Here is a 27,469-nt window from a genome sequence, read left to right on the forward strand (position 1 = left end):
GCTGGGATTTGAACCTACTGTGCGCCCCTGGAGCTGCAAGGCAGCAGTACAAACCACCATGCCACCCTCTTGCTTATCAACCACCAAGGTATCTTCAGTGGCCTTTCGTCAGGCTAGAACCGGGCAGCCCACAGCACCCACCTTGGCCAGGCTGGAACATGCCAGCATACTCCTTGGTCACGGTGGTCCCGCCTCTTCCTCCAATCATGTGGGTCTCGGTGTGCACACTCGGGCTGAGCTGCTGAATGTGTTTGGTGTGCGTTGTCCGCGTCAGGGAGCCTCCTCCGGAGTAGAGGAAGCTTTGGTCCCACTTGCCATTCATCAGTTGGTCTGCAAGAAAGTCAAGGAGATGAAAGGTTTAATCGGAAAGGCCCACCAGGAGTCAGCCTCCAGAAAAGGCAGAAGAACCCAAAAAGGAAGGCACAGAGAGGAGGACATCAACTGCCGAATGAGTTGAGCAGGACCCTTACGTGCACCACTAGCCACCCAGTTCTGCCAAAAGAAGAAAGGAGCAGGGAGCTCTGCAAGATGGAGGGAATGAAAGGTGTGTTTGGGAGGGGGGGCCTGGAGCTCTGAGGTGCAGGGAGAGAGAGACGCGGCAGGCCAAGCCCAGGGGGGGGGACATGCGTCTAGCGGGGAGTGGGTCGTGTCTTCACCTTGCTGAGGGCCTGTGGTAGTGGTCCTACCAGTCCAGCCTGGCCTAGGGGTGCTGCTGCTGATCAGACGGCCAGGTTCCAGGTCCCCATTGGTACTGCTCTCAGCATCCGAGCTGGACCACCGGGGAATCACATCTGCCGGCAACTTCCAGGACACCTTGCGCAGGTCCAGGTCCTCACCCACCAGCTGGACATACTTGAATCTGGTGCCTTTCGGAACAATTTAAGCACTGATGTTGGTAGCGCTCCCCACAATGCAAGGTTAGACATCGAGAAGAGACGGGAGCCTCAACCTGTCCCCCGAAGAGAGAGCAACGCCAAAGCAGAAATGAAACTACCATGCGCATGCAGCCAAAAAGGGGGCCAGAGAAACCACGAGTCGGAAGCTTGATACACAAAGAGGATCAGAAACAGCGCCACCTAGTGGAGGAAGACTACGCCATTTCTCATCATTGCATTGTACTTTAGGAACATTTGTGGAAAAACTCGGAAGGAAAAGCATAAAGACACACCGGTGCTGCCACCTAGCAACCTCTAACAGTAACTGCAGCTCACAAATGTTTTACATAATAGAAAAGCAAAACTGCAAATGGCTCTGCAAAAGAATATCTTACACGAAAAATGTAATTGTTAAATGTAAATTAAAGTTAATGCAAATTCATACGTTTTTTTCAATTTCTTATATTACCAAATTTAAATATTTTCATGCATCGCTTATATGGTTGTGAGACATGGATGCTATCAGTGACCCGAGATGAAGACTGGAATCCTTCATGTGTGTCTCTTTGGAGAATCCTTGGGTCCCGCTGGTTTGACTTTGTGTTGCTCATGGAGTCCCAAACGAGGCACATTGACCTGCATTGTGAGGGAGCGTCAGTTATGACACTACGGCCATGGGGCGCGATTACCCGAGGATGATCCGGCTCATTGTTGAAGACCCGAGTGGCTGGACCAGGCTAAGGGGTCACCCGTATAACACCTGGCTGTGGCAGATAGAGGGTCATTTTCAGAGGGTGGGACTGGACTGCGTTTCTGCCTGGGAGTCCTGAACTACTTCGTCGTGTGGTGGGTGCATCAACGTGCTGTACCAGTGCATGCCCCCCAAACTGAACCTGAACATGCATCGCTTATATGGACGCTACCCAGTGACCTGAGATGAAGACTGGACTCCTTCATGTGTGTCTCTTCAGACCGCTGGTTTGACTTTGTGTTGCTCACGGAGTCCCAAATGAGGCACATGACCTGCATTGTGAGAGGAGCGTCAGTTACGATAGTACAGCCATGTGGCGCAATTACCCGAGGGTGATCCGGTTCATTGTTGAGGACCCGAGTGGCTGGACCAGGCTAAGGGGTCGCCCATGTAACACCTGGCTGCGGCAGATAGAGGGTCATTTCAGGGGGCTGAGACTGGGGGGTTGCCAAACGGGATCCTGAACTACTTCGTCGTGTGGTGGGTACAGCAATGAGCTGTCCCAGTGCATGCCCCCCAACCTAAACCTGAACGTGCATCACTGATCTTTTTCTACGGCACTGAGCTTTGATTCAGTATCACGCTAGACGTCCACGAAGGTCTGTCTGATGCGTTCGGAATTCATTTTTCATCACATTACCCACCGCACTAACTCCATTAAACTTGTTCACGAGGCAGTCTAAGTGAGTACGCAACTTTCTTCTCCTTCTCCAACTCCCAGAAGCCCACAGCAGCCGCACTTAGTCTTAGTCTGAGTCTTTGTCTGTTCTCAGATACACTGCAATGGCGCTAAACCCGAAAATGAGTCTTGTTACCATAAATATGGACTGAGACCAGACCAGCATGGCATCACCCCCACCTCGTAACATAAGACACGCAGCCTTTCGAAACGTAAATGAGAAACTGAAGAACCAATCACAGAAGACAACCTAAACTGCTGGAATTTGGGATTATGGTAGGAAAGAGAGGCAAACTGCATATGGAGTTGTACCACCTATAAGGTGAATATTGGGCATAATATTAGGATGTCTGCAGTGGGCTGGTACCCTGCCCAGGGTTTGTTTCCTGCCCTGCGCCCTGTGGGATTGGCTCCAGCAGACCCCCGTGACCCTATAATTAGGATATAGTGGGTTGGATAATGGATGGATGGATGGATATTAGAATGAGATCATGAAAGGGGGAAATGTTGGATGCTGGCGCACTCAGTTGTCTTACGTTCTTCACCAGACATTCGTCGTGATGTCACATGTCATCCATAGAAGAGTCCGGAATGGTGTCTGCCAGGGATGGTATCCCCAGTAAACACGAACCAAACCGTGATGAATGGAGAAAGTCAGAGAAAAGACCAGGAGAGCAGACGTAGTATGTGAAAAGACAAAACCGGAAGTCAGAAACGAGATTGACGGACCCCAAAATGCTTAAGCAGACATCAAAATCAAAAGAGGAAATTCAGAAAGAAACACGAAGATCGCACGCAAAAAAGTCTTCGTATTTATCAGGTCTTGAATATCAAGAAACAGCTCGGCTCGTGTGACCTCTATGCCGTCCCAATGCATTATGAGATTGTTTTCATGGAAACACGTGACGCGAACAGCCTCAAACAGCGGCGCCGATTGGCTAAAGAAAATGGCGTTGAAAATGATGCTAAAAGAAATGAGAGGACTTTTAAATAACGTTCCCAATCGGGACGCTAATAACGGAAATGGATTCTCCGTGCATGTAAACCGTCAAAAACACGTATAACATAATTTAGAAACACATAGAGAGTTCTGGAATCCTTCTTCTTCTTTCGGCTGCTCCCGTTAGGGGTCGCCACAGCGGATCATCTGTCCGCATATTGATTTGGCAAAATTTTACACCGGATGCCCTTTCTGGAATAATTATAGAAAATGTCAATGGTGACAATATAAAAAAATGAAAATGTCAAAAATCAACACGTCCTGACTGTCATTTTGTAATATTCTAGGGACAAATGGAGTACAAGAAAAGATAAAATTGCAGATGCCCAAGAGAAATGTAAGTCGGCAGCAATTTCTCCGGGCTGCACCGATGGCCTTAGCGGTGACAAACATCAGTGTAAAAACTCAAAACAACTCACCTTCGTCTGAAACGCTGGGCCTCTGGCTGCCCGTTGGTGACCGCAGGACATCGTTACTGTACATGAGGAAACTGTCGTAGCCTTCGCCGCCTTCAGCATCCACGATGGGGATGTCGGGAATGATGGGGACTGACGGAGAGAGGAGAGACAGAGACAACATCAGAATGGGTCTGAGCTGAGGCCTGCAGGGCAGAGACCGCCACTTACTCGTCGTGTGCCTTATTTCATTTATTTGGTTTCATGATGCCCAACGGGACCACCAGGGTGACTTCTGGTCTGTGCCTGGAGTGGATATCGCCGATGCATGCAGAATTTGGAATACGGACTGAACTGTTTTTGAATGATAGTGACATTCATGTCTCTGGTGACTTTTCCTATGAAATCGGTAGACGGATTGGATGAAGGAAAGGATGAAGGTCCAAGTCTTTAGAGTCCTGGTGCTTCCTGTTTGCGAGACATGGACGCTGTCCAGAGACCTGAGATGAAGACTGCTCATGGAATCCCAGATTAGGCAAATGACCTCATTATGAGGGCACGTCAGTTACGGCACTACGGCTATGTGGCATGATTACCCGAGGGTGATCCATCTCATTGTTGAGGACCCGAGTGGCTGAACCCACCCAAGGGGATGTCCATTTAACACCTGGCTGCGGCAGATAGAGGGTCATTTCCAGAGGGTTGGACTGGACCGTGTGTCTGCCTGAGGGGGGTTGCCAACCAGGATCCCGTGCTGTTTTGTCATGTGGTGGGTGCGGCAACGTGCTGTACCAGTGCATGTTCCCCAACCTGAACCTGAACATGCATCGCTTATATGGACGCTACCTTGTGACCTGAGACGAAGACTGGACTCCTTCATGTGTGTCTCTTCAGACCACTGGTTTGACTTTGTGTTGCTCATGGAGTCCCGAATGAGGCACATGACCTGCATTGTGAGGGAGCGTCAGTTACGGCACTACTGCCACGTGGCGCGATTACCCAAGGGTGATCCGGCTTACAGGACCCTCATTGTTGAGGACCCGAGTGACTGGACCAGGCCAAGGGGACACCCATATAACACCTGGCTGCAGCAGATAGAGGGTCATTTCTGGAGGGTGGTACTGGACCGCATGTCTGTTTGGGGGGTTACCAACCAGGATCCCAGCTGTTTTGTCGTGAGGTGGGTGTGGCACAGCAATGTACCTGTACATGCTCCCCAACCTCACCGGACCTGACCTGTATTTGAAGGCTTACTGAGATTAAGGGAGAATGCCATCCCACTGCCCACCATAAACATCACATAGTGTAGGATTTAAATATCCAATGGAGGCTGGTTGGACCGACAGAGAAAATACTCTTCATCCCCAGTTCACTTTGTTGATAGAATAGAGAGGCCAACAGGACTCCAGGCAATTAATAAGACATTTCTTTAACAAAGACGCCTCTGGAGGACACCAAGTGAGATGTTTTCCTTGCCGCATAACAATTCTTTGCTCGGACAAAGAGATACAAAAAACACAAAACAGTGCAAACGTTGCTTCGCAATAGTTCGGTCATGTAGGTACAATACATAGAAAACAGAAAGGCTGCGTGCTCTGTAGTTCCTCTCTCAGGTGGGCGTCAGTATATCATACAGTAATCCCTTCGACCAATAGCGTGAGTCTTCTGCATTCGACTCATACGACCGATGTTATAAAATACCAGAAATTATACGATAAAATCAAGGCCTGACTTATCTACGGGAGAACTTAAACCCGATAAGATGAATAATTTCAACAAGGTGTCAAAAAAGAGCGAAAATAATGAATGGAGCAAACCATGGGAAAAAAAATGATCTAAAAATAAAAAAATAAAATAAATGTAACCCAGAAAAGGTCCTGGCAGCCATTAAACTAACTTACTGGACAATGGCCGTTTGGGCTGTGTGGCCAGATTAATGGTGGCTTCTCTCTCAGGGCCCCACCCTGCCCCATTGCGTGCTCTCACGGTGTAGCGGTAAGGCTGCGACTCCACAAGGTTTTCAATCAGGATCATCCTCTTCTTGGGATTATCAATTCGGACCGTCTTCGTGGGTCCATTTGGCTCTGCAAAAAGAGGAGGAGAAAGAAAGAAAGATGAAGCAGATGTCCCTAACTGCTGTCTGCCTTTGAATATTTTAGAGCCATCTCTAACCTGTCCTTCTTAAGTAAAGTTCTGGAGAAGGCAGTCATTATGCAGTTAAATGACCACCTCAATAAACCTGCTATTCTTGATAAATTTCAGTCGGGTTTCAGAACAAATCACAGCACAGAAACTGCACTCGTTAAAGTAGTAAATGACTTGCGGGTAAATGCAGACAGAGGCCATTTATCTGTTCTCATCCTCTTAGATCTGAGTGCTGCATTTGACACCATTGATCACAACATTCTTAGAAATTGCCTTAGTCAATGGGTGGGCCTCTCTGGCAGGGTCTTAAATTAGTCTGAATCCTACCTGACAGGGAGAAAATTCTTTGTGAGTTGTGGTAATCACATCTCAAAGACACATGATATCCAATATGGTGTTCCACAAGGCTCTATCCTGGGTCCGCTGCTCTTCTCAATCTACATGCTTCCGTTAGGTCAGATTATCTCAGGGCACAACGTGAGCTACCACAGCTATGCTGATGACACACAGCTGTACTTATCAATAGCACCTGATGACCCGACTCTCTCGATTCACTAACAGAATGTCTTACTGGTATTTCTGAATGGATGAATAGTACATTTTCCCAAACTAAATAAAGAGAAAACTGAAATTTTAGTAATTGGCAATAATGGATTCAATGAGGTTATCAGAAATAAACTTGATGCATTAGGATTAGAAGTTAAGATGGAAGTAAAAAACTTAGGGGTAACTGTTGACTGTAATCTGAATTTTAAATCGCATATTAATCAGACCACTAAGAAAGCATTTTTTCACTTAAGAAACATAGCAAAAGTTAGACCTCTTATATCATCGAAAGATGCTGAGAAATTAATTCACGCTTTTGTTTTCAGTCGACTAGATTACTGTAACGCACTCCTCTCAGGACCACCCGAAAAAGACAAATCATTTGCAGCAAGTGCAGAATGGAGCTGCTAGAATCCTAACTGGGAAAAGAAAATCCGAGCACATCTCTCCAGTTTTGATGTCACTACACTGGTTACCTGTGTCATTCAGGATTGACTTTAAAATTCTGCTTATGGTTTATAAAGCTTTAAATAATCACGCTCCATCGTATATATCGGAAAGTCTGACATGTTATATTCCAAATCGTAACCTTAGATCTGCAAATGAGTGTCTCCTTATAATTCCAAAAGCTAAACTTAAAAGAAGTGGTGAGGCAGGCAGGCGGCCTTCTGCTGCTATGCACCTAAAATCTGGAATAGCCTGCCAATAGGAATTCACCAGGCTGATACAGTAGAGCAGTTTAAAACACTGCTGAAAACACATTACTTTAACATGGCCTTCTCATAACTTCACTTTATCTTAATCCTGATACTCTGTATGTTCAATTCATCATAATAACTATTCATAGTGGCTCTAAAATCTGTACTGACCCCAACTCTCTCTTCGGTTTCTTTTTCCGGTTTCTTTGTACTCAAAGCATCATGATGCACCAACAATGATGGATGGATTAAAAGGTAGAAGTCTACGTGACCATCATCATCAGGTCCTTCCATGAAAACCCTAAATACAAAGAGGACTGTTTGATTTATGTTAGGTTGATTGCCCAGAGGGGACTGGGTGGTCTCTTGGTCTGGAATCCCTACAGATTTTATTTTTTTTTCTCCAGCCTCTGGAGTTTTTTTTTTTTTTTCTGTCCACCCTGGCCATCGGACCTTACTTATTCTATGTTAATAAATGTTGACTTATGTTTATTTTTTATTGTGTCTTCTATTTTTCTATTCTTCATTTTGTAAAGCACTTTGAGCTACACATTTTTTGTATGAAAATGTGCTATATAAATAAATGTTGTTGTTGTTGTTGTTGTCACACGCGTGCCCACAGGGGACAGTTTAAGGGTGGAGGAGATGATAATTCTCCAACAATCCAGGGTGGTTTCCTTCTTCTGCTGACCGGAAGATTGACAGCTCCCCTGCAACGACATCACATCCGTGTGTCCGTCCACCTGGACCCGCCTCTTCCTGCCCGGCAGCCATATGACTGGGAGATCTGCCATCTTGGACAGTCTGAATAGCAGAAGACTCGATTTCACGTTTGCCAGTCTTTATTTTGATTAAATTCTATTTCAATTATGTGGGGTTTGCCCACGGGTGCCTTAACACTCTTGCTTTTTCTGTTGATCTTATTACACTGTACCCACATTTACCTTGAGTTGAAAAAGACCCCCTTTGACTGTGCCAGCAATGGCCTGCCATGCACAGATGAAAGTAAATTTCAGTAATGGTGTAGCAATTTGATTACAGACTGCCGTGACTCAGCTAGGCTATCAAACAATCCCTCGTCTTCTGTTAGAATGTTTGGGCAGCCCATTCAAAGGTAGCTTAGCTGGGTACAGCATGCCAACCCTGTGCCCCTGGGCAGAAGCGCAGCTCTCGAAGCAGCTCTTGGCCTTTGCTAAGGTAGTTTGAACTGTAGACCTATCATTGGTAGCGGTTCTGGTGCTGTTCAGGTGGGGGGGGGCAACTTCTAGCCCCTGCTTTTTATATTATGGGCAGGTGCCCCGCCACTAAAGAGTGTCCCGACTCCAACTTATCCTTCAGCCTCCCCCACCTTCCCCGGCTGAGGGTTCAAATTCATGTTTTACATCAGTGCATTATTCGTCGTTTTTGTCTGTTAGCTGTCTGTGTGATATTCTATGTGTTTGGTGGGTGGTTCCCCAGGAGGCGGGGCCACCTGCCTCTCACCGTCAGGAACTGCCCTCAGCCCTATAAATCTGGAAGGGTCTCCCACGCCCGTCATTCTGGTCCATGCCATTTCCCATTTGCTGTTATTATTTGAAATATTCAGCGGAATCAAAACTCGAAAGCAAAGTCTGATTTAGAATAAACAACGATGGGTGCCAATGACTTTGGGTTATTCCAGAGACGATTATGAGTTCTTCTGTTTCCATGGAGAGGTAACCAACAAATCTGTCCACCACTCTTCATGCCACATTTCTCTTGTCTTGACATTTCCATCATGGTATAATTCACAGGTTCAAGCTATGAGTTGCATTTCTACAAAAAAGAAGGCGCCCCCTGCTGAAAACCGTGGTGCACAGATAAACCGAGGGTAATAATTTAAGAATCTCTATGATCAACCATTGTCCACCATTTTAAAAGAACCTTAGAGGTTAAAGACACTTTTTCACGATGAAACACATGAATACATCCATCCATTATCCAACCCGCTATATCCTAGCTACAGGGTCACGGGGGTCTGCTGGAGCCAAGCCCAGCCAACACAGGGTGCAAGGCAGGAAACAAACCCCGGGCAGGGCACCAGTCCACCGCAGGGCACACACCAACCCACACACCAAGCACACACTAGGGACAATTTAGGACACATGAATACATCCATCCATCCATTTTCTAACCCGCTGAATCCGAATAGGGTCACGGGGGTCTGCTGGAGCCAATCCCAGCCAACACAGGGCACAAGGCAGGAACCAATCCTGGGCAGGGTGCCAACCCACCGCAGGGCACACACCAACCCACACACCAAGCACACACTAGGGACAATTTAGGACACATGAATACATGTTGTGACAAAATATACAAGAAAGTGAGAAGTGCCAAAGGGGGGAATACGTGAAGTAACCCAAATCTGCCATTTATCTTATAACACATGAGGAGCTTTCTATGCTCTCTTTCACTTTGTCAGAACTGTAGCCTCCATCCCTCTTTAATTTAGATTACACGGCAACTACCAGCCATTGGGGTGGGGGGGCCGTTCAGCCTCTTACTGTTGTCCTCGTTGATGGGTGTGTAGGTCACTTCATAAGCCGTGATGTCCCCGTTGGTCTCGGCAGGTTCTGCCCAGCTCAGCTGAGTCACGGTGGAGCTCATTACGTTGAAGGCCAAGCGTCCGGGCTCACTTGGAACTGTGGACAAAGAAAAAACAAAAATCACATATTTGATTTTTTTTCCTAACTTTCAAGATTGTAATTAAAGTTATCGTTGGCCACGTGGCAGTCTTATCTTGTTCAGCTCTTCTGTTCTTTCACGTTAGAGAAATCAAGCAGCAGCTTACCGTCCTCTAATGTGCGGCAGTGCACGACGTCCGAGTAGTGGCCTTCACCCATTGAATTGTAACCGCAGACGCGCATCTCGTAGTCGCAGTAGGGGTAGAGATTGTTGAGGTCCACCGCGGGGCTTTTACATTCAACCTGCTGCTCTGAATCCGGATCACCCTGAATCCAGTACCTGACCTGCAGAAACAACAAAGCGGAATGACACCTGCCGTGTTCTTAGCTCTCCCGTTGCTTCATTTCTACATCACCTTTCACGTAAAAAACTGGAATTCCTATTTGAAGCAATTGTGTCTCCTAAAATGTGTCTCCTGTGAAAGAACCAGGGGTGTCAGCGAGCCCCAAACCCCCCAAACGCGAGTCCCGGGTTCAAATAATGGTGTGTTTATTCTGCACACTCATCCAGAAAGTTAACAAAGTAACAGCACAAAGAGTCTCTTCTGTCTCTCCCTCTCCTTAATACTTCTCACCACCACCACCACCTCACTGCCCTCCTCTATCCGCCCTCCCAGCTCCGACTCGTTTGGATAAGGGAAGTGAACTCCTATTTATTAAGGACCCGGGACTGCCCAATGGAGGTACTTCCAGGTCATGTGACAGTCCATTACAGCAGGGAGATTGTCTTGGGGCACCCAGTGACCCCACCAGGGTTGCTCTGCCGGAGTACATCTCCTGGCATGTTCTTGCTGGCTTCCCACAGGCCCACTGCTATCTAGCGTGTCAAGGGAGTAAAAAAGCCCCCAGCGACATCTTCCCTCTTCAGCGGGCTGTCCGTCCATCCATTTGGGTCCTTCCTTCAAGGTCTGATTCCTTTCTCCTCCCCAGCCTGTCTGTCCACTAGGTGTCTCCCATCTGAGTAAGGAATCATCCCCTCTTCTGGCCGGGATGCCCACCCTACCCATGTGGTATCTACACTCCTCAAGGTCACCGTTGATGGAGACCTCAAACCAATAGTGTGGGCTGCCTGGCTTGAGCCACAGATATCTTCACCGCCACCGTTATGTTGTAATTTCTTGACATTTTCTTCCATACTGAGAGACTGGCCACGTCCATTATGGTCTACATATTCTGTGAAGGAGCAGGATAATGGAAGGAACTGCACTGGCTTACTGTATACATCCAAGCAGGGTGAACCAAAATGAAGTACCCCATTTCTTAAGGTCATTGTGAGAGGTAGAGGCAGTCGAGTGGGTTGGCGTGGGGCGGGGGGGTCCTTTGATAGGCGATCCCTTGTAGTTGTCTGTTGGCCACATGCCTTGGCCTGGTGTGCACCATGCTTTCACTGTCGAAGTGTACTTCAAAAACGAGCCTTCCGAACGCACTTCAGCATTCCTCCCAATTCTTCAGTGGGTAGCTAATCTTAGACAGACGGGTTCAACATTGAACAGAAAATCTCCAGGCCATCCTCGGACTGTACAAACACCTAATGTAACGGCGTCCATTTTTCAGTCTCCTAGACGTTCACCACACGCTTCTGCCTTAAGCATTTCCAACACGTCTTTGAGGAGGATTTTACATGAGGACCTTAATTGCCCATCCATCCATTTTCTAACCCACTGAATCCGAACACAGGGTCACGGGGGTCTGCTGGAGCCAATCCCAGCCAACACAGAGCAGGAACCAATCCTGGGCAGGGTGCCAACCCACCACAGGACACACACAAACACACCCACACACCAAGCACACACTAGGGCCAATTTAGAATCACCAATCCACCTAACCCACATGTCTTTGGATTGTGGGAGGAAACCCACGGAGAACATGCAAACTCCACGCAGGGAGGACCTGGGAAGCGAACCCGGGTCTCCTAACTGCGAGGCAGCAGCGCTACCACTGCGCCACCGTGCCGCCCACCTTAATTGCCTTCCATACAAAATGATGGCAGTGCAGGAACTCCCTGAGAGAGATTGGGAGAGCCGTAGAGAGCTGGGCACCATCATTCTGCAAACCGTTCATCGAGATGCCCTCGTCAGATGCCAGCGACGAGGCCCATTTCCATTTGAATGGTTGCGTCAATAAGCAAAGCTTTCACTATTGGGCTGAAACCAACCATTGTCAACTTCATCAGAGACCCCTGCACAGTTGAGCACACGTGTTACAGTTTGGTGCGCCGTTGCAGAATTTGGCAACGGTCACCGCCACTTCAGAACGTTACATTGAAATGGATGTGGTGGGTGCCAGGTTTAGAAGCTTTGCAGCAGATGATTCCGGGGAAGCTGATCTCCCTGCACGGCGATGCTGGGTGGCCTTCATGTTCGCCTGATCTCCCTACGTGCGATTTCCTTGCCATGAAATCGCCGCTATTCCCCTTGAAATGGCCGAACGAGTCGCGTGAGCGTTCAGAAATCGCCTCGAAGAGTGCATCACGGTGAAAAAAAATCTATTTTGTGTACCCTTTCTTGTGTCGTAATAAACATTTGAAATGTGGTACTTCTTTTTGGCTCACCCTGTATATAACCCAGGGGGGATGCCAGACACATTGGAGGCCTTTACAAACGGCACCAAAGGTCAGGAAACAGGCAAACGTCCTCTCAGCTGCCAAAACTGCACATCCAAAAACCTTACATGACTTCAGTCCGGTGGTCCAGATTTCTCATTTAATATCATGATTAAGAGAGAGCTGCTAAACAAAACTCAGGCCTGTGTGGACCCTACAGGTCAAAGAGAGGGCGGAGAACAACACAGCTGCTCTCCTAAATCTGCACCTGGAAGCCCCCAAAGTCAGGCACTTTATTGATTTTACTTTGGTTTCATATATGATCCGGGCCCACCTTTTAATTGAAAAATTGATTGACAAATCAAAGGTTCTAAAATGAGGTCCAAAGAGTGGTCAAAAAACAGAGCAAACGTCACAAACATCCACTTACAGGAGGAGTCACCACCACCACCACGAGCACAATTCCATGAACCGCAAGGGACTGTGGGTTTTGCTCAGCCTTTATAGGGCTGAGGGCGGTGCATTGCAGTGATGGGCAGGTATGTCCCACCTCTTGGGGGACCACCCACAAAAATCCAAGGAACATAACAGAAGATACTGAAAAATCAACAATCTTTAACGTAAAAAAATGAACAAATCAGATATAAGTGAGATTCTTGAGCCCCAGCTGGGAGGAACCCTGGATGTAATGTGGCAGACCGAAGGTCCACATGTCTGATTGGGAAATGAAAATGAAAACACAATGATACGTGAACATGAATCAATAAAGGTTTCATGAAATATACATTTCGTTTTTGTTTTTCTTTAGGCATTTCTTTCTTTCTTTCTTTCTTTCTCTTTCTTTCTTTCTTCATTTCATTTTTTTGCACCTGGTTAGTTCCATTTCTTCTGTTTTTTTCATTTTCACTTGCGTAATAAACAGCCTTCTTCTTCTTCATCTTTTGGGCTCATTGGGTGCCTTGTTGGGGACAGGGATTGCTCGAGAGTGCCCACTGCTGGACTTTTGCAGAACTCTTTCAAGTTTAAGGTCACATGAAATCCGTACCACGAGTGACAGTCGTGCAAAATTAACAACAACAACACGAGGAACACCAAACCACCCGCACTTCAGAAGAGGTCCTCCACCTGAACCTCCTCATGTTTGGGCCCGGCCAGCACTTGGATGAAGCTTGGGTTGTTCCTGGAAGAGGTGTTGGTGAGGCCAGCAGGGGGCGCTTATCCTGTGATCTGAATGTGGACCCCAATACCTCAGTGCAGTGACGGGGACGCCATGCTATAAAAATGGCACAGTTCGCAGAGGTCCCGACTCTCTGTGGTCAAAAAAGATTCTTCTTAAAGAGTAGGGTGTACCCAGACATCCTGGATAAAACACCCACCACAGCCCCCTAATCGCCCCCTTATCTTGAATTGTCTGGCTCTCTCTCTTACCCCTTCACCACCAATGTCTGGTGAGCATGCAGGCACAAGAATGGTAGACATCCCATTATGCAAGTGGATGCCACACATTGGTGGTGGGTGAAGTGGCTTCCTGTTGTCTATGTAAAGCGCTTTGAGTAGCTAGGGAAGTGCGATATAAATGTAATTAATTAATGAATTATTCTTATTCTTATTATAACACAACATAATATATTAAAAGCAACACAGGCGCTCATTGAGGCTTTTCCCCAAAGTGCCCTTCACCAATCCAGCCTTTTGTTTGAATCCCTGGACATGACAAATCCCCCTGAGAGCGGCACCAAGACCCCTCCTAGTGTCCTACCTTGTATCCAGTGGGCTTTCCAGGTGGAGGGGCCCAAGTCATGCGAATGTTCTTGGCGCTTGTGGCCTGTGCATTGACGTTCAGGGGCGCGGACAGACGTCCACCGGGGGAACGCGGGCTGATGCTTTGGTTCTGTAACATTGTCTGGGATTCCAGCATATCTGAAAAAGAAATAACTTGTGAGTGAGTGACCGCGGTGTAGCAGGCGGAGTATTTGCCTCAGGGCCCATGGCGTTAGGAGGCCCACGGTGTGTGTGTCTGTCCAGTTGCTGTGTCTCTGTCACTCCAACAAATGGCGCATCATAAACATTTGTAGTACTTTATTTATTCCCAAGGGGAAATTAAAATGTAAATAAATGTAGCAAATGTAGTAATAAAATGGATTGCAGACGGAGCATCACAAACATTAATGTTGCTTTCACGAATGTTTTACCAAATGGCATATAACAGAGACATATGTGTTGCATTTATCAAATGAACACATGGCATATCACAAATATTTGCAGTAATGCATTAAATTACTGCAAATGTCTCTGAGTTTTCGTTTCAGGGTTTATAATCTATTGGAATGCATTTTGTAATGCATATAGTAATAAAGTACATTGCATTTGTCATTCCAACAGATGGCGCATTGCAGACATTTGCAGTAAAAAAATACATTTCTATCAAAGTTTGAGATGTGCCATCTGTTGGAATGACGAACGCAATGGACAGTTCTGTTATATGCCTTTGGAGACTTCACATCTGGTATAAACTTTTAGCACATCATAGCGAGAAAGCCAAGTCGGGCTGGAAGGTTGCCCTTACCTGGCGGCATGATGGAAACCACAGTGTTTTTCCTTTCCCCGATGACCAAGTTAGGACTGGGGTCAAACAGCTCCACCTGAAAGGTCTCAGGTTTAATGGGGCCAGGATGAACGTTCGGGTCGATGACGATATTCTTCTCCGTCTCCCCAGGGCCAAACTTGAGTGGACTGGACAGCTCAAAGCGGGAGGCGTTGCGGGTTCGCCAGTGTAAGGTTGCGGGTCCCTCTGGGTTTCGGGTTCGCACCACCGGGATGGTGTAAAGCTGATCCCGCGTGGAGAAAGTCTGAGAGCCTTTCTTAAACATGGCCACTGCAGGCTCTGTGACAAAGATGACAAATCAATCTTGAAACAACTAAGCAGTAGACAAAGGGAGTAATTATACTGTAAGTCAATTAATTAACAATCAAGCAAAAAAGTAACTGAGAAACAAGTTGTTACTCAAACAATGAAGGCATTAAGTAACTAATTAATTAATGGGCAGTCATTCCATGCACTAATTAAATAACAGTTTCATTAATTAGGGTTCGGGTGATTAAGATATGAAGTAAGGAAGTTGTGATGACTCGTTTATAGTACCTTAAAATAACGAGGGAACTGAGAAACAGCGTGACGGTCACTCAGTTCATTAATCGAGCAAATCGAGGACTTGAGTGATTAAATTATTAGCACTAAAGCAATTACATTACTGAGTCATTAAGAATTGCTAAACGAGTCAATAACTGAGCAATTAGCATTTTTAAATAAGTGATCATTCAAAGAAGTAGTGCCATTATTGCATAATTAATAGATTAGCAGATCACTCTTAGAGCAGTTCATTGAGCGAATGGTGAGTGGTGTCGCTGAAACAGTCAGGGGCCTGAAGAAGACACAAACTCCGTCCACCAACGGGCTGTTTAACACGTATCTGAGTCACGTTGGTAAATGTATAGCAAAGAGATGAATGATAACTCAATTAGACCCCTGAGTCGTTAAAGAGGGTCAGCACAGGGAAGCACAGATGACCTAACAGTGCAACGGAAATCCAAGGAAGTTTAAACTTCTTCTTCTTCTTCTTCTTTCGGCTGCTCTCGTTAAGGGTTGTCACAGCGGATCATCTGTTTCCATCTCTTCCTGTCTTCTCCATCTTGCTCTGTTACACCCATCACCTGCATGTCATTTCTCTCACCACATCCATAAACCTTCGCTTAGGCCTTCCCCTTCTCCTCTTGCCTGGCAGCTCTATCCTTAGCACCCTTCTCTCATTATACCCAGCATCTCTCCAAACTAACGCAATCTCGCCTCTCTGACTTTGTCTCCCAACCCTCCAACCAGAGCTGACCCTCTGATGTCCTCATTTCTAATCCTGTCCATCCTCATCACACCCAATGCAAATCTTAACATCTTTAACTCTTGCTCTGTCTCCAGTGCCACCGTCTCCACCTCATATAACATAGCTGGTCTCACTACCGTCCTGTAGACGTTCCCTTTCACTCTCGCTGGTACCCGTCTGTCACAGATCACTCCTGACACTCTTCTCCATCCTGCCTGCACTCTCTTCTTCACCTCTCTTCCACACTCCCCGTTACTCTGAACTGTTGATTTCAACTCGTCCACCTTCTCCAACTCTACTCCCTGCGTCCTCACCACTCCTCAAAACTCCCTCTCATTCACACACACACACATGTATTCTCTCAAGGAAGTTAAAGCTACAGGGTCTTTAAGGCCGAGACAGGCCACCCCACCCTAAGAGACGCCCCTTTGGACTTACCTGGTGTGTCCGTGATGGTGACGGTGGTCCGTGGATATTTTCCCAGCTTGGCCGCATATCGCGGGTTCGTCAGGTCCATGACAAACTGCTTTATCTGCTTGTCCGTTAGCAGAGCGTCACTTTCCGAAAGCTCCAGCAGGTCCACTTTGACGTTCTTCTGATTTTCTCCTGGCAGAAAGGTCAGCTCTCCCTCAGTAGATATGTAGTCCTGACACAGAGAGGGCGGCACGGGGATTCTTAATGTTTTTTTTTAATGTTTGACATTTCGTCATACAAATACACAAAGAAACAAACAAAATTACATCACGATTCAAAAACAGTAATAATAATTAAGAATATTAGGAAAAACAGAATAACATTCGCGACATTGTGCACGCTAAGTTCTAAGAAGTTCTGAAGTCAATGTGCTATTGACGGCAGCTTTTGTAAAATTTTCGGTAACCAAAACTTGTGTAATAAACGTTTTGTTATGCCGCTGCAGGGTGCGTAACGTGTTTTTAGCGATTGGTGGATAGACGTAAATCGAAGCTATGGGGTCAACACCAGAGATGCAGTCCGGGCTTTTGTACTGCGTCACACGCGTGCACTTGGGGGGCAACTTCAGAGTTCATCCAATGGTAATTCCACTCCAAGTCACTGGGTGGCGCCTTATCTAACTGCCCCTCCACACCGGAGGATTGAAGGTTGAAGACCACTGATGTCACTCCTGGTGATCTGACTCTTCCACCTGCCCAGCCTCATAACTCATCCTACTGCAATTTGAATGACTCACGTCTGTGACGACATGTGTGTGGGGTCACCTGTGGTTCCCCCAACAACTTTATGATCTTTTGTTATCTTCTTTCCATGACTGTTACAGATAATGAAGGCAACCTTGCAGTAGTCGTGAAAGATCCTGTGCAGGGATGCTACAGGTTTGTGACATCACACTGGCCTCACAAAGCATCATGGGGCTCTGGGAAAAAATGTTGGCCTACGCCAGGCAACAAGGTAATTTACAGGACAATATTCAGCGAAAAAGGTTACCAGTGAATACCGGCAAATTTTGACGATCGACACTAGAGACGTTAGATTTGTGATGCTTTAAATCGCCACAACCCAGAAAGCATCTGAGATTATGGATAATGTGAACAAAACTCTCCTCATTCATTCATCATTAAAAAGGACCAGAAGAAGAGATGTGAGCCAACAGACAAGTAAAGATTCATAACCAGAAACTCCACGGAACGCCATCGTCAGAGCAGAGAACCGGCACCGACGATTTACAGCATCACACATCTGGCGTCATACACCAGTGTCATATGTACGAACCAGAGACTTCAAAAAGGTTAGGAGTTGCCACCCGTATATTATAAATGGGTAATTTGGTGTGAGTTGTTCACAGGTCAGAGTCCAAAACTGAACTGATTTAAGGCTGTAAAGATGGCGGCTTTAAAGGCCAAGACAGGAAGTGATGTCATCTGGAATAGAAGTGATGTCATCATGTGCGCCGGACCCAGAAGTGACATCATCATGTGCACACTGAGACTGGATGTGATGCTGTCTGGACTGGAAGTGCCCTCACCGTATGAAAAAACGGAAGGGACGTCATCATTGGCGCCAGAACCGCGCAGGATTTCCCATGGATGGTCTGCTGAGGATCGAGACAGTAAGTCAGTGCAAATCGCCACCCCCTGGTCTGGTGCGGAATTACCATTATTCAGGCCCCACGCACTGTAACAGCAACAGTAACAAAATGGCATCCCGTAAGTTTGAAAATTTTTCAAATTTTAAACTACTGCACGTGGGGCAAACTTGCCAAGTTCTCCATATCCATCCATCCATCCATTATCTAACCCGCTGAATCCGAATAGGGTCACGGGGGTCTGCTGGAGCCAATCCCAGCCAACACAGGGCACAAGGCAGGAACCAATCCTGGGCAGGGTGCCAACCCACCGCAGGACACACACAAACACACCCACACACCAAGCACACAGTAGGGCCAATTTAGAATCGCCAATCCACCTAACCTGCATGTCCTTGGATTGTGGGAGGAAACCGGAGTGCCCGGAGGAAACCCACGCAGACACGGGGAGAACATGCAAACTCCACGCAGGGAGGACCTGGGAAGTGAACCCGGGTCTCCTAACTGCGAGGCAGCAGCGCTACCACTGCGCCACCGTGCCGCCTCTCCATATCCAATAGGATGAAAATGATGTAAAACAAAAAGAAAAAATCGAAACCGTGATGATGAAGACACATTCACTCTGTGCTCTCCTTGGCTGCCTTTCTCTACGTCAATCCCATTTCCAAGATGGCCCAACGCCGGACAGACATTTTGAATAGGAAGAGGAAACGCTGACGTGTTCACTCAACTCACCTTCTTGTCTTTGGCCGTGAGATCCCGCGTGCGGTATGTGACCATCGTGCGGCCATCCTCAATGATCTCCCTCACCACCGGAATTGTCGCCACCTTCTCTTGCCGGCTGTACGTGTAGGACGGTTGCAAAAACGACAGGATGCTCTTGGCTGTGAAAATAAGGTGCATGGTCGTTAGGGCGCATAACTCAGAGGGGTTCAGCCATGGGAGTCCAGCTGGATACACATTTTAATTAAATTACAATTAAGTAATTAGCTAATGGATCTGACACACTGCCACACAATAAATAGCCTGACCAGTAAACAAATCCACAAGGCAGCGGATTAACCCTTGACGCTTCACAGAAAAGCCTTCACCCTTGGATATGAGCGCAAGAAGCCGCCACCGAAACCGAGGGGCCAGCGGACAGCGGCGTGAAAATGACGGCCCTGATGGCTGCCACCCTTTCGATTTTTATCATGGGTGATGGTGGGCCTGACCACATTAGAGCGCTGCCACATTTGCCACCTGACCCTCCTTGTGCGTACACACCGTGTTCCTTGATGACAGTGATGTTGACAAATCGCCGTCCGATCTCAGCGATGCCTTGGGGCACCTCCAGGGCCTCGACTCGCAGCTGCTTCTTATCATCGTCTTCATCCTTGATGAAGAGGGGCACCCGCACGTCCACGTTCTCCACGCCCTCCTGGAACTCGACCAGGCCCTGAGCATCTTGGGGACAAGAGAGGCTAATGTTCATTAAATGGTAATAAAGGTGTAATGAAATGTCAAAAACGGAGGGAAAGGGACAACTTCAATGTGATTTTAAAAGTTTGAAATGGAAACCAGTCATTGTCTTTACTTGGAATTAGCGACCTTAGACTATTGGCATCATGAGTAGAAACAGTCTGCAATCAAATGACACCAGAAAAGTGTAAAGCTTAGCAAGACTTGCGTCACATGCCTCAGACTGTCTCTTTCACAGTAAAGTCCCACTGGCTTCATAGCAGCAGCTCATCGTGTCCATCGGACCACTCACCTTTGTCAGACGCCACGGTGTAGTACCCCGGGACAACCTTCAGGTCATTGAACCTGCCCAGCTGGACCTGCTTCTCAGTCAGCTTGACAATGTCTGGTTGAGCCGAGCGAGGGGCAGAAAGGACTGTGTCCATGATGGCGTGGTCCTGCCTGTGAGGAAAGAAAGAAAGAAAGAAAGAAAGAAAGAAAGAAAGAAAGAAAGAAAGAAAGAAAGTGCTCTGAAACTTTTTGTGGACTTTTTGAAAAGAGATTCATGTAGAGAAATAAGTAGGCATCCTACAAGTGTCTCCCAACCTCTGAGTGTCACAGACGATGACTAAACTAACATCTGTCTGTTTGTCTTATGGCATTTTCTCTATTTATCTAAGATAAGGAGAACCTAATCTATCCATCTACGGATCATACCTGGCATCTCTCATATCTATCAAAGTATGTTTCATATCTATTTTGCAATGTTTTCACTTGGTCCATTTGACCACAGCCAAGGACGTTACTCCATATTAGCAGACAGGAGGTGTCTGTCACTGATGCCTTTCATTATTCTGTTGTGAGTCACTCAGACACAATCTTCAGCCCTGAGAATATCGACTTTAAAAACTTAACGTATACAAAACCTACTGCATTTGTTCCTCAGTGCCCACATTTGACATGAAAACAGCTAAAGTGCTGCACTTAGCTTGTGTTTTTTTAAATGTTGGCCTACACTGCCAATTACAAACAGCTGAAGGAATCCCATGGGATAACAAAAAATCACAATGGGGTCATCAGCAATGAACTGGGACTGTCAGGGGAGCAGGAGAGATTGGCCTTTAAATGGCCAGCAGGAATGTCGTTTGCCTTTCCTTCATTATATGATATCAATCTCTCTATCCATTATACAGTGCCTTTCATATCTATCTATCTATCTATCATATAGTGCCTTTCACATCTGTATATCATACAGTGCTTTTCACATCTATCTCGCTAGCCACTATATAGTGCCTTTTCTCATCTATCTTTCCATGCATTTTATTATTCATTTCTCATCTATCTATCTATCTATTATATAATGACTTTCACATCTATTCATCTATAAATTATATAGTGCCTTTCATATCTATGTCTCCAGCCACTATATAGTGCCTTTTCTCATCTATCTGTCCGTCCATTTTATTATTCATTTCTCATCTATCTATTCTATAGTGCCTTTTGTCATCTATCTGTCTGCCTGTCTCTCTGTGTATCACCTTTCATATCTAACTAGTGTATATAATGTTATATAGTGCCTTTCATATTATCTATCTATCATACACTGTGCCTCACACGCCTATCACCCAATATGAATTTCTCTTTCAATTTTAATTCTATAATGCCTTTAATACCGTCCTCTGCTATATAGTGCCTTTCTCCAGTCTGTCTTTGTATTTGTCTGCTCTGACATTGTCTCTGGTGAGTTATTGTGGACATTGACCGCACGACAAAACAACCAGTGAAGGAGTTCCAAGAGGCCAGAGACGTGTGCCTAACACTGCGATATTTGGCACTTAGAGATGTTATTTGCAGTTTTGTCACATGGCGAGTAAATGAATGGCAAATCCAACTGTTTGGCAAGCTAAAGTGGCAAAGCAGAGCCCGAAACCACATGTTTGCTTTAAACAGAATGTTAACGTCTATCCATTACACTCTTTTACGTACCTTTTTCCTGCATTTGACTGCAACCTTAAAAAAGAAAAAAAAAAAACAATTGTAAAAATGATATTCAGTTTGTAAATAAATAAATATCAAAGGTTTAACAGTCACATTGGCAATAAACGCAGCGGACAGGCAAAGGCTTTCAGTTAACCACTTGTCTTGAGCAAAGGCCCCTCATTCCTCCTGTGGGCACCGTCACTAGCCACACAGAGAAACCACGGCTCTTTAGTGCAGCGAAAGTCAATAAGCAGTTCTTTGGTTTTTCTGATGTTAAGTTAAATCGGAGCCCTCAAGCAAACTATGATACAGAGCACAATGAGAGAAGTCGCAAAATCAACCTGAATGTTCAAGCAGATTATAGAAAAAAAAAAAACGATCTAAATCCGTTAAGTAAAAGTGGACAGACATACAGACAGACAGACTTTGGATTGGATTTATACAGAGATGTGTGAGTGTTAATCTTAAAGTGGGACAGTAGACCAACCTGGTAGTGAACTTGATGAGTACACTACCCCTTAAAGAAAATTGGTAAAGGGGAAATAGAGGGAAATAGCATGATAATACAGCTAAGGGCGTCACAGACCTGCTCTCGCTCAACCTCACACGTCGCTCCTGTGCAACGGGCCTCACAGAATTCTGTGGGTGTCTCGAAACGGGTTACGCTTTCATAGACGCAGATAAATTAAACCACGGGAGCGGACTCTACAGATTTACTGTAATCCAAACAATGAAGTGAATTCAAGCCAACGCTCACGTGACGGGCTGATCCGATTATAACAGGCCTTACCTGAATTTGGTCCTCTGGACCCTCTGTGCTCCCGGGATCTGTTTGTACACTTCATTCAGCTGAAAAGCAAACATATCGGTTACAACATGAGCAGGTTTTTACTTGTTAGTTTATCATTTTGGGGCTCTCATCTTCTTCAGCTTTCATCAGATGTTTGGATCAGAGGCCACAGAGTATGACATAAAAGGGAAAAACTGAGCGTGTACCATGCAGACCAATCAAGACGCTGACCACACCGACTCGAGGTGGTCCTCCAGGTCAGGGTTCATAGATGAGAGCTCACACAAAGTTTGACTAAAGTTTACTCACATTTTCCTCAACTTCATGTCGCAGTTGGTCAGTTTCACGACTATCCAGACGGGAGAGGTTTTCCGTGAAGAGACGGGCCAAACGCAGTGACACACCGTAGGGAACTACGAGACAATTTGAGATTATCATGGAGTCGCACTAATGACACGGATGGAACAGAACAGGTCTTGGATATTAAAACTCCCAGCTACAGGGATGGTCTGCTTCCCCCCTCAGCCCCGCACACATGATATTAAGCCACAGGGAGAAACACCCGGCATGCAGTGGTCAGGAGGGTTTAATGATGGGTGGGGGGGGCTTTCTGACCTTAATGTCCCCAATTCCTACACATCACCCCCTCCAAAGTCATCTGATTCCTTTGCCCCGGCCCTGCTGAGCGCACTCACTTATGTCCTTGGGGTTGGTGGTTGTCGCCTGGTTGTAGACAGCACCCTGGCGGTGAACGTTGTCGTTGATTTTCCATTTCACAATATCTGCCCCCTTGAGGGGTCCGGTGCGCACCATAGGTGTGTCCAGATAATCCGAGGTGAGGTGGCTCTGTCTCAGCATATACTGGTCTTCTTTGAAGCCCACCATGCGACCTGGAATGAGAAAGCAGAAGGTTTCTCGAGGGGCTGAGTGAGTGGGGAGGGCGGGACCGCTGACCTCGTGTTCTCGTAGAGTGCCTTTCCATAGTGGACAATTCACAGTAAAGTATAAGTGGTCCATATTTCCACAATGTGAGCTCATCATCACATGACCGTCATGGGGATCAAATTGAACTTTCCGGTTTCCGGTTATTGGATTTATCTTTGGAATTGTTGGCCTTTGAGGCCTACCCTTTCTATTTTTTAACTTATACTAGCATTCTGCAATTTTCCTCTTATTCGTTAATAAAACTCTCAATTTATAAAGAGTCATTGTTGCCTTTTGCTTACAAGCCAGGGTTTTTTCTTTCAATGGCTTCTCTCCCTTTTAAGGCATTTTTGTAAATTTTGGGAGTTTATTGCATTTCTGAAATTTTAAATCCAGCTCCCCACATATAGGCCTGTCTAGGTAGGCTAAAGCCTGCAGTTAGCAGTTGAGGGTTATGCTGGTCTGGGGGAGCCTCTTCCGGGCTGTCCAGTAAAATTCCTGGCTGGCTTTTGTGGCTCATTTTTTCAGGCCTCCCACCCATGTGCCATGTTTTGAACCCGTGATTGTGACCTATAAATGACTGTGGAGGCACTTAAGGGGTGCCCATTGATATTACAGCATATTTATCTCGAAAGAGCTTACCTCGTGCACAACATGGAAGCATAGCCAGGCAAGCCTGTAAAAAGAAGGACCCATACATTAGAGACATTTCAAATGTTCCACTTTCCAGCAATGCCATCTTTGTTTCACGCACTACTGAAATGATTGGCACCTGCGCTGTATATCTAATCAGCATGGCACCTCACCTTGCAGCAGGCACAATACTTCCAGCAGCACAACAGCAGGAGTCCCAAGAGCAACATCAAAAACATGATGAGGGGAATGAGCCAGAGAAATCCAGCTGGGGGGCAATCTGTTAGGCACAAGAGAAAACCAGACTTTATATAGACAAAGACGAAGAGGCAGAAAAGGCCTTGGCCTGTGGGACAACATCCCCACCCGTTCTCTGCACCATACCTTTCTTTTTGCGCACCATGATGTCCTTGTTCTCGGAGGTGCCGTCTACGGTGTAGTGGTAGGTGCAGTCATCGTGTTCATCTCGGAAACTACAGTGCTCATTCACTTCCTCCGCTGTGGAACAGGAAAAAAAAAGGGCATGGGTAAGAAAGAAGAGGAGGCTGCCGAATGAGCCCACGAGACGGGACATTTCTTGGCTTTGCTGGAGATCTGCCCGAATTGAGAGAAAAATCAGTGCCTGTTTAGCTGGATGGTGATGTTAAATGGTGATTTCATGTGAAACAGACAGGTAGTGGCTTGACCCCCACAGCTCCGCCCTACAGACATGCCCAGCTCCTAGCCCCACCCAACCATTTTGATTGACAGCCAACACTCACTAAGGGGCAGCCGTGTAATGAGAGGTACAAGAAGCCACAGAGGCTACACACCTTGGCAAAAGAGTTTTGGATTTTTTGGAGACTCGTTTTAATGAATCGTCTTGTTGTTTCTCTTACTTTGGATATCTCTGACTCCGTGTTTCTGCTTACTGAACATTTTAAATATCAGAAACTATAACAGCTTGGCCAGCCTGCATCAAACCAAAACAGTGGTGACCATTATGGGCCTAACACGTTATACCACGTTTACAGCAGTTTGCAGCAATTAACGTATTCTTCGTGAAATGGAAATCCCGATTCAAAGTCGAAGTGAACCGAAACTGGTCGGGAAACATTTTAGTACATGCGGACACCTCCCGCAAAGACTTTTTAAATTCCTTTTCACGAAACTCTGACCATCTGAAAGTATCGACTGGCATCTCTTACAAGTTTTGACACCACATGTTACCCGTAGGGGGACCCCAGCAGGGTCAAACACAAAGGAAAACCAAAATGGCACCGTGGGAAGACACCCCTATAATGGCAGACTCCAGTAAGGCTAATATCAGCAAATAGATTCAGAAATCAAAAGACTTCGAAATAAAAATACAAGCCTGGAGAAAAATGAATTACAAAATAATAAAAGCAGGCTTCACTTCCTCTCCCCCAAAGAAATCTCGCTACTTCTTGTTGGTTAACAATGGGGTAATCCTGCAGCTTCAATTAGACAAACGGCAGAGCACCGCCCTGTGCGAATGTGAATTACCCGTAAGCCACTGCGGATGTGTTATATTGCATCAGTTTCTATTCGTTGCCATTACGTTTTGACTTATCCTCTGTGACAAAACCACTAGGGGGCATGTCAGCCACCCAACCCGACACAGACAGATGCAGGCGGTACACTGATAAAAACACAAATGTTTTTTTACTTTTCTTCAACTAGTGGGAAATGCCTTCCCCGTTTCCCATAAGCGCAACACAGTCCCGTTAAGCACAATCATGGCACACCTTAAACAAAACACTCTTTTCTTTTCTCCTCCACTCCTCCTCGGCAAGTTTCGTCCACCTTCCACCCGACTTTGGCTCACCGAGTAATGTCTGTCGACCCCTTATATAAGGCACCCGGAAGTACTTCAGGTGCTCGTCGCCCCACTTCTAGCAGCGCTTCCAGGTGTCTGGCAGAAGAACGGCCCACATGGGCTCAGGAACAGCTGCAGTGCCCCCTGGCGGTGCCCCCAGTTCCCAACAGGGCTGTAAATAACTCCATCTCCCATGAAGCCCTGTGGGAGTTCGAGGCACCGCTGCCACCCGGGGGGGGCTGCCATCTAGTGTTCCGGGGGAGGTAATGCTCTTTCCACACTTGTTCCCCCAGTCCTTCCAAGAAAGTGGAGTCCGGCCATCCGTGATACCTCGTATACATTGTCAGAGGTGGCTGGGGTGGTGACCCGGCCGGGATGCCCAGGAGGACCGGAGGAGGGCTTGTGCCTTCCCCAGACCATCTGGGGGTGACTGCCCTGGTTCCTTTGGGGGCCATGGGTACAGAGCTTTGAGGCTCCACCCTGTAGGGGCCCATGGTCACGGCCAGGGGGCGCCCCCATGCCTTTGGAGCCCTGGACCTTAGCACTTCCGCCACACCAGGAAGTGCTGGGGAAGAGGAGCAGGGACACCCGGAGTGCTTCCGGGGATACAGCCGGCACTTCCGCCACACAGGGGCGTGTCGGAAAGATATTGCCAGGTAGCACCTGGAGCACATCCGGGTGTGAATACAAGGGGCCGCCTCCCTTCATTCGAGGCGAGAGTCGGGAGTGGAGTGGACTGAGCTTGCTGGAGGAGGCAAGGAGGCGACCTGAAGAAAGTAAGGCATTATGTGGCCAGGACTTTGGGGACTTTGGGGGTTTGTGTGGCATATAGTGTGAACCGATGAATAAACGTGTGTTGGGTGAAATGGACGTGTCTACCTGTCTGTGTCTGGGCCAGCCTCCACAACGTATAACAGTTTTTTAAATTAACCACACATAAGGCAGCCCAGGCGGGGTTGCCCCTGATTTGTGCGGTATGCCGCTCTCCCATTTCTTTTTTGTCGTCCCCGGCTCACCTTTCTTCAGCTCATCCACCATCTGGATTTGGAAGCCGCACTCCTTGCAGGCCTCGCCGCTCTTCTCTCCCGTCTGCCAGGCCTGGCACTGGACGCAGGCCCTCGTGTCCTCGCAGACTCCCAGCAGGCCCTGCCACAGAAGCAGAAAGAGAAAGCCATCAGCTCGAGTATAAAACAGACACAGTGGTCGTGCGGACCCTCACAGTACACCTTGTTGTCTGAGGGTAGCTTGGGTATTAAATAAAAAATAAAAAAAAAAAAACGAAAGAGGCACAAGTTGAAATATCACCACTAGGGGGCATCAGAGGCAATTGGATTTGCCAGAGTTTGTGAGGACCCTGTGGTGATTAATTCTCAGGTTCAAGTTTAACAAGAACTAGAGCTGTATGAGAGGCTAAGTGGGCCCTTGTGGGTAGTACGAGAGGGGGCTCTCATTTTGAACACACAGCGAGGGGTGTGACTGTGTGTGTTTGTCCTTACAGTAGAGTGGAGGTACCCTTGGTGTCCAGACGACGGACTCTCAGCTGTCCCTGCTACAGAAAGTCTTCAGACCCTCACACACTTTGTTATCCTGCAGCCTTGTGCTGAAATCTTTTC

At 46.9% G+C, this 27,469-nt stretch overlaps 1 protein-coding gene across 8 annotated transcripts in view; it reads right to left on the reverse strand.

The window, feature by feature from the left end:
- The window catches only part of itgb4 (integrin, beta 4), a 102,658-nt gene that overhangs the window by 11,849 nt on the left and 63,340 nt on the right, over positions 1–27,469 (reverse strand). For 6 of the 8 annotated variants that reach the window (XM_039740504.1, XM_039740502.1, XM_039740501.1 and 3 more), the window contains exons 16-35: positions 26,873–27,002; positions 24,422–24,535; positions 24,211–24,317; positions 24,047–24,080; positions 23,176–23,370; positions 22,790–22,893; positions 22,481–22,539; positions 21,697–21,720; positions 20,024–20,172; positions 19,537–19,716; positions 19,006–19,154; positions 16,647–16,854; positions 14,900–15,217; positions 14,093–14,253; positions 9,899–10,076; positions 9,612–9,749; positions 5,602–5,784; positions 3,725–3,853; positions 657–866; positions 142–330 (exon numbers count right to left, since the gene is read on the reverse strand). In XM_039740504.1, coding sequence (XP_039596438.1) covers positions 142–330; positions 657–866; positions 3,725–3,853; positions 5,602–5,784; positions 9,612–9,749; positions 9,899–10,076; positions 14,093–14,253; positions 14,900–15,217; positions 16,647–16,854; positions 19,006–19,154; positions 19,537–19,716; positions 20,024–20,172; positions 21,697–21,720; positions 22,481–22,539; positions 22,790–22,893; positions 23,176–23,370; positions 24,047–24,080; positions 24,211–24,317; positions 24,422–24,535; positions 26,873–27,002 — 2,959 coding nt within the window. The remainder of the gene's footprint in view (positions 1–141; positions 331–656; positions 867–3,724; positions 3,854–5,601; positions 5,785–9,611; positions 9,750–9,898; positions 10,077–14,092; positions 14,254–14,899; positions 15,218–16,646; positions 16,855–19,005; positions 19,155–19,536; positions 19,717–20,023; positions 20,173–21,696; positions 21,721–22,480; positions 22,540–22,789; positions 22,894–23,175; positions 23,371–24,046; positions 24,081–24,210; positions 24,318–24,421; positions 24,536–26,872; positions 27,003–27,469) is intronic. The other 2 variants (XM_039740505.1, XM_039740503.1) reach the window with 1 other exon arrangement.

Source organism: Polypterus senegalus, chromosome 17 (genome assembly GCF_016835505.1).
Source record: "Polypterus senegalus isolate Bchr_013 chromosome 17, ASM1683550v1, whole genome shotgun sequence".
Lineage (NCBI taxonomy): Eukaryota > Metazoa > Chordata > Cladistia > Polypteriformes > Polypteridae > Polypterus > Polypterus senegalus.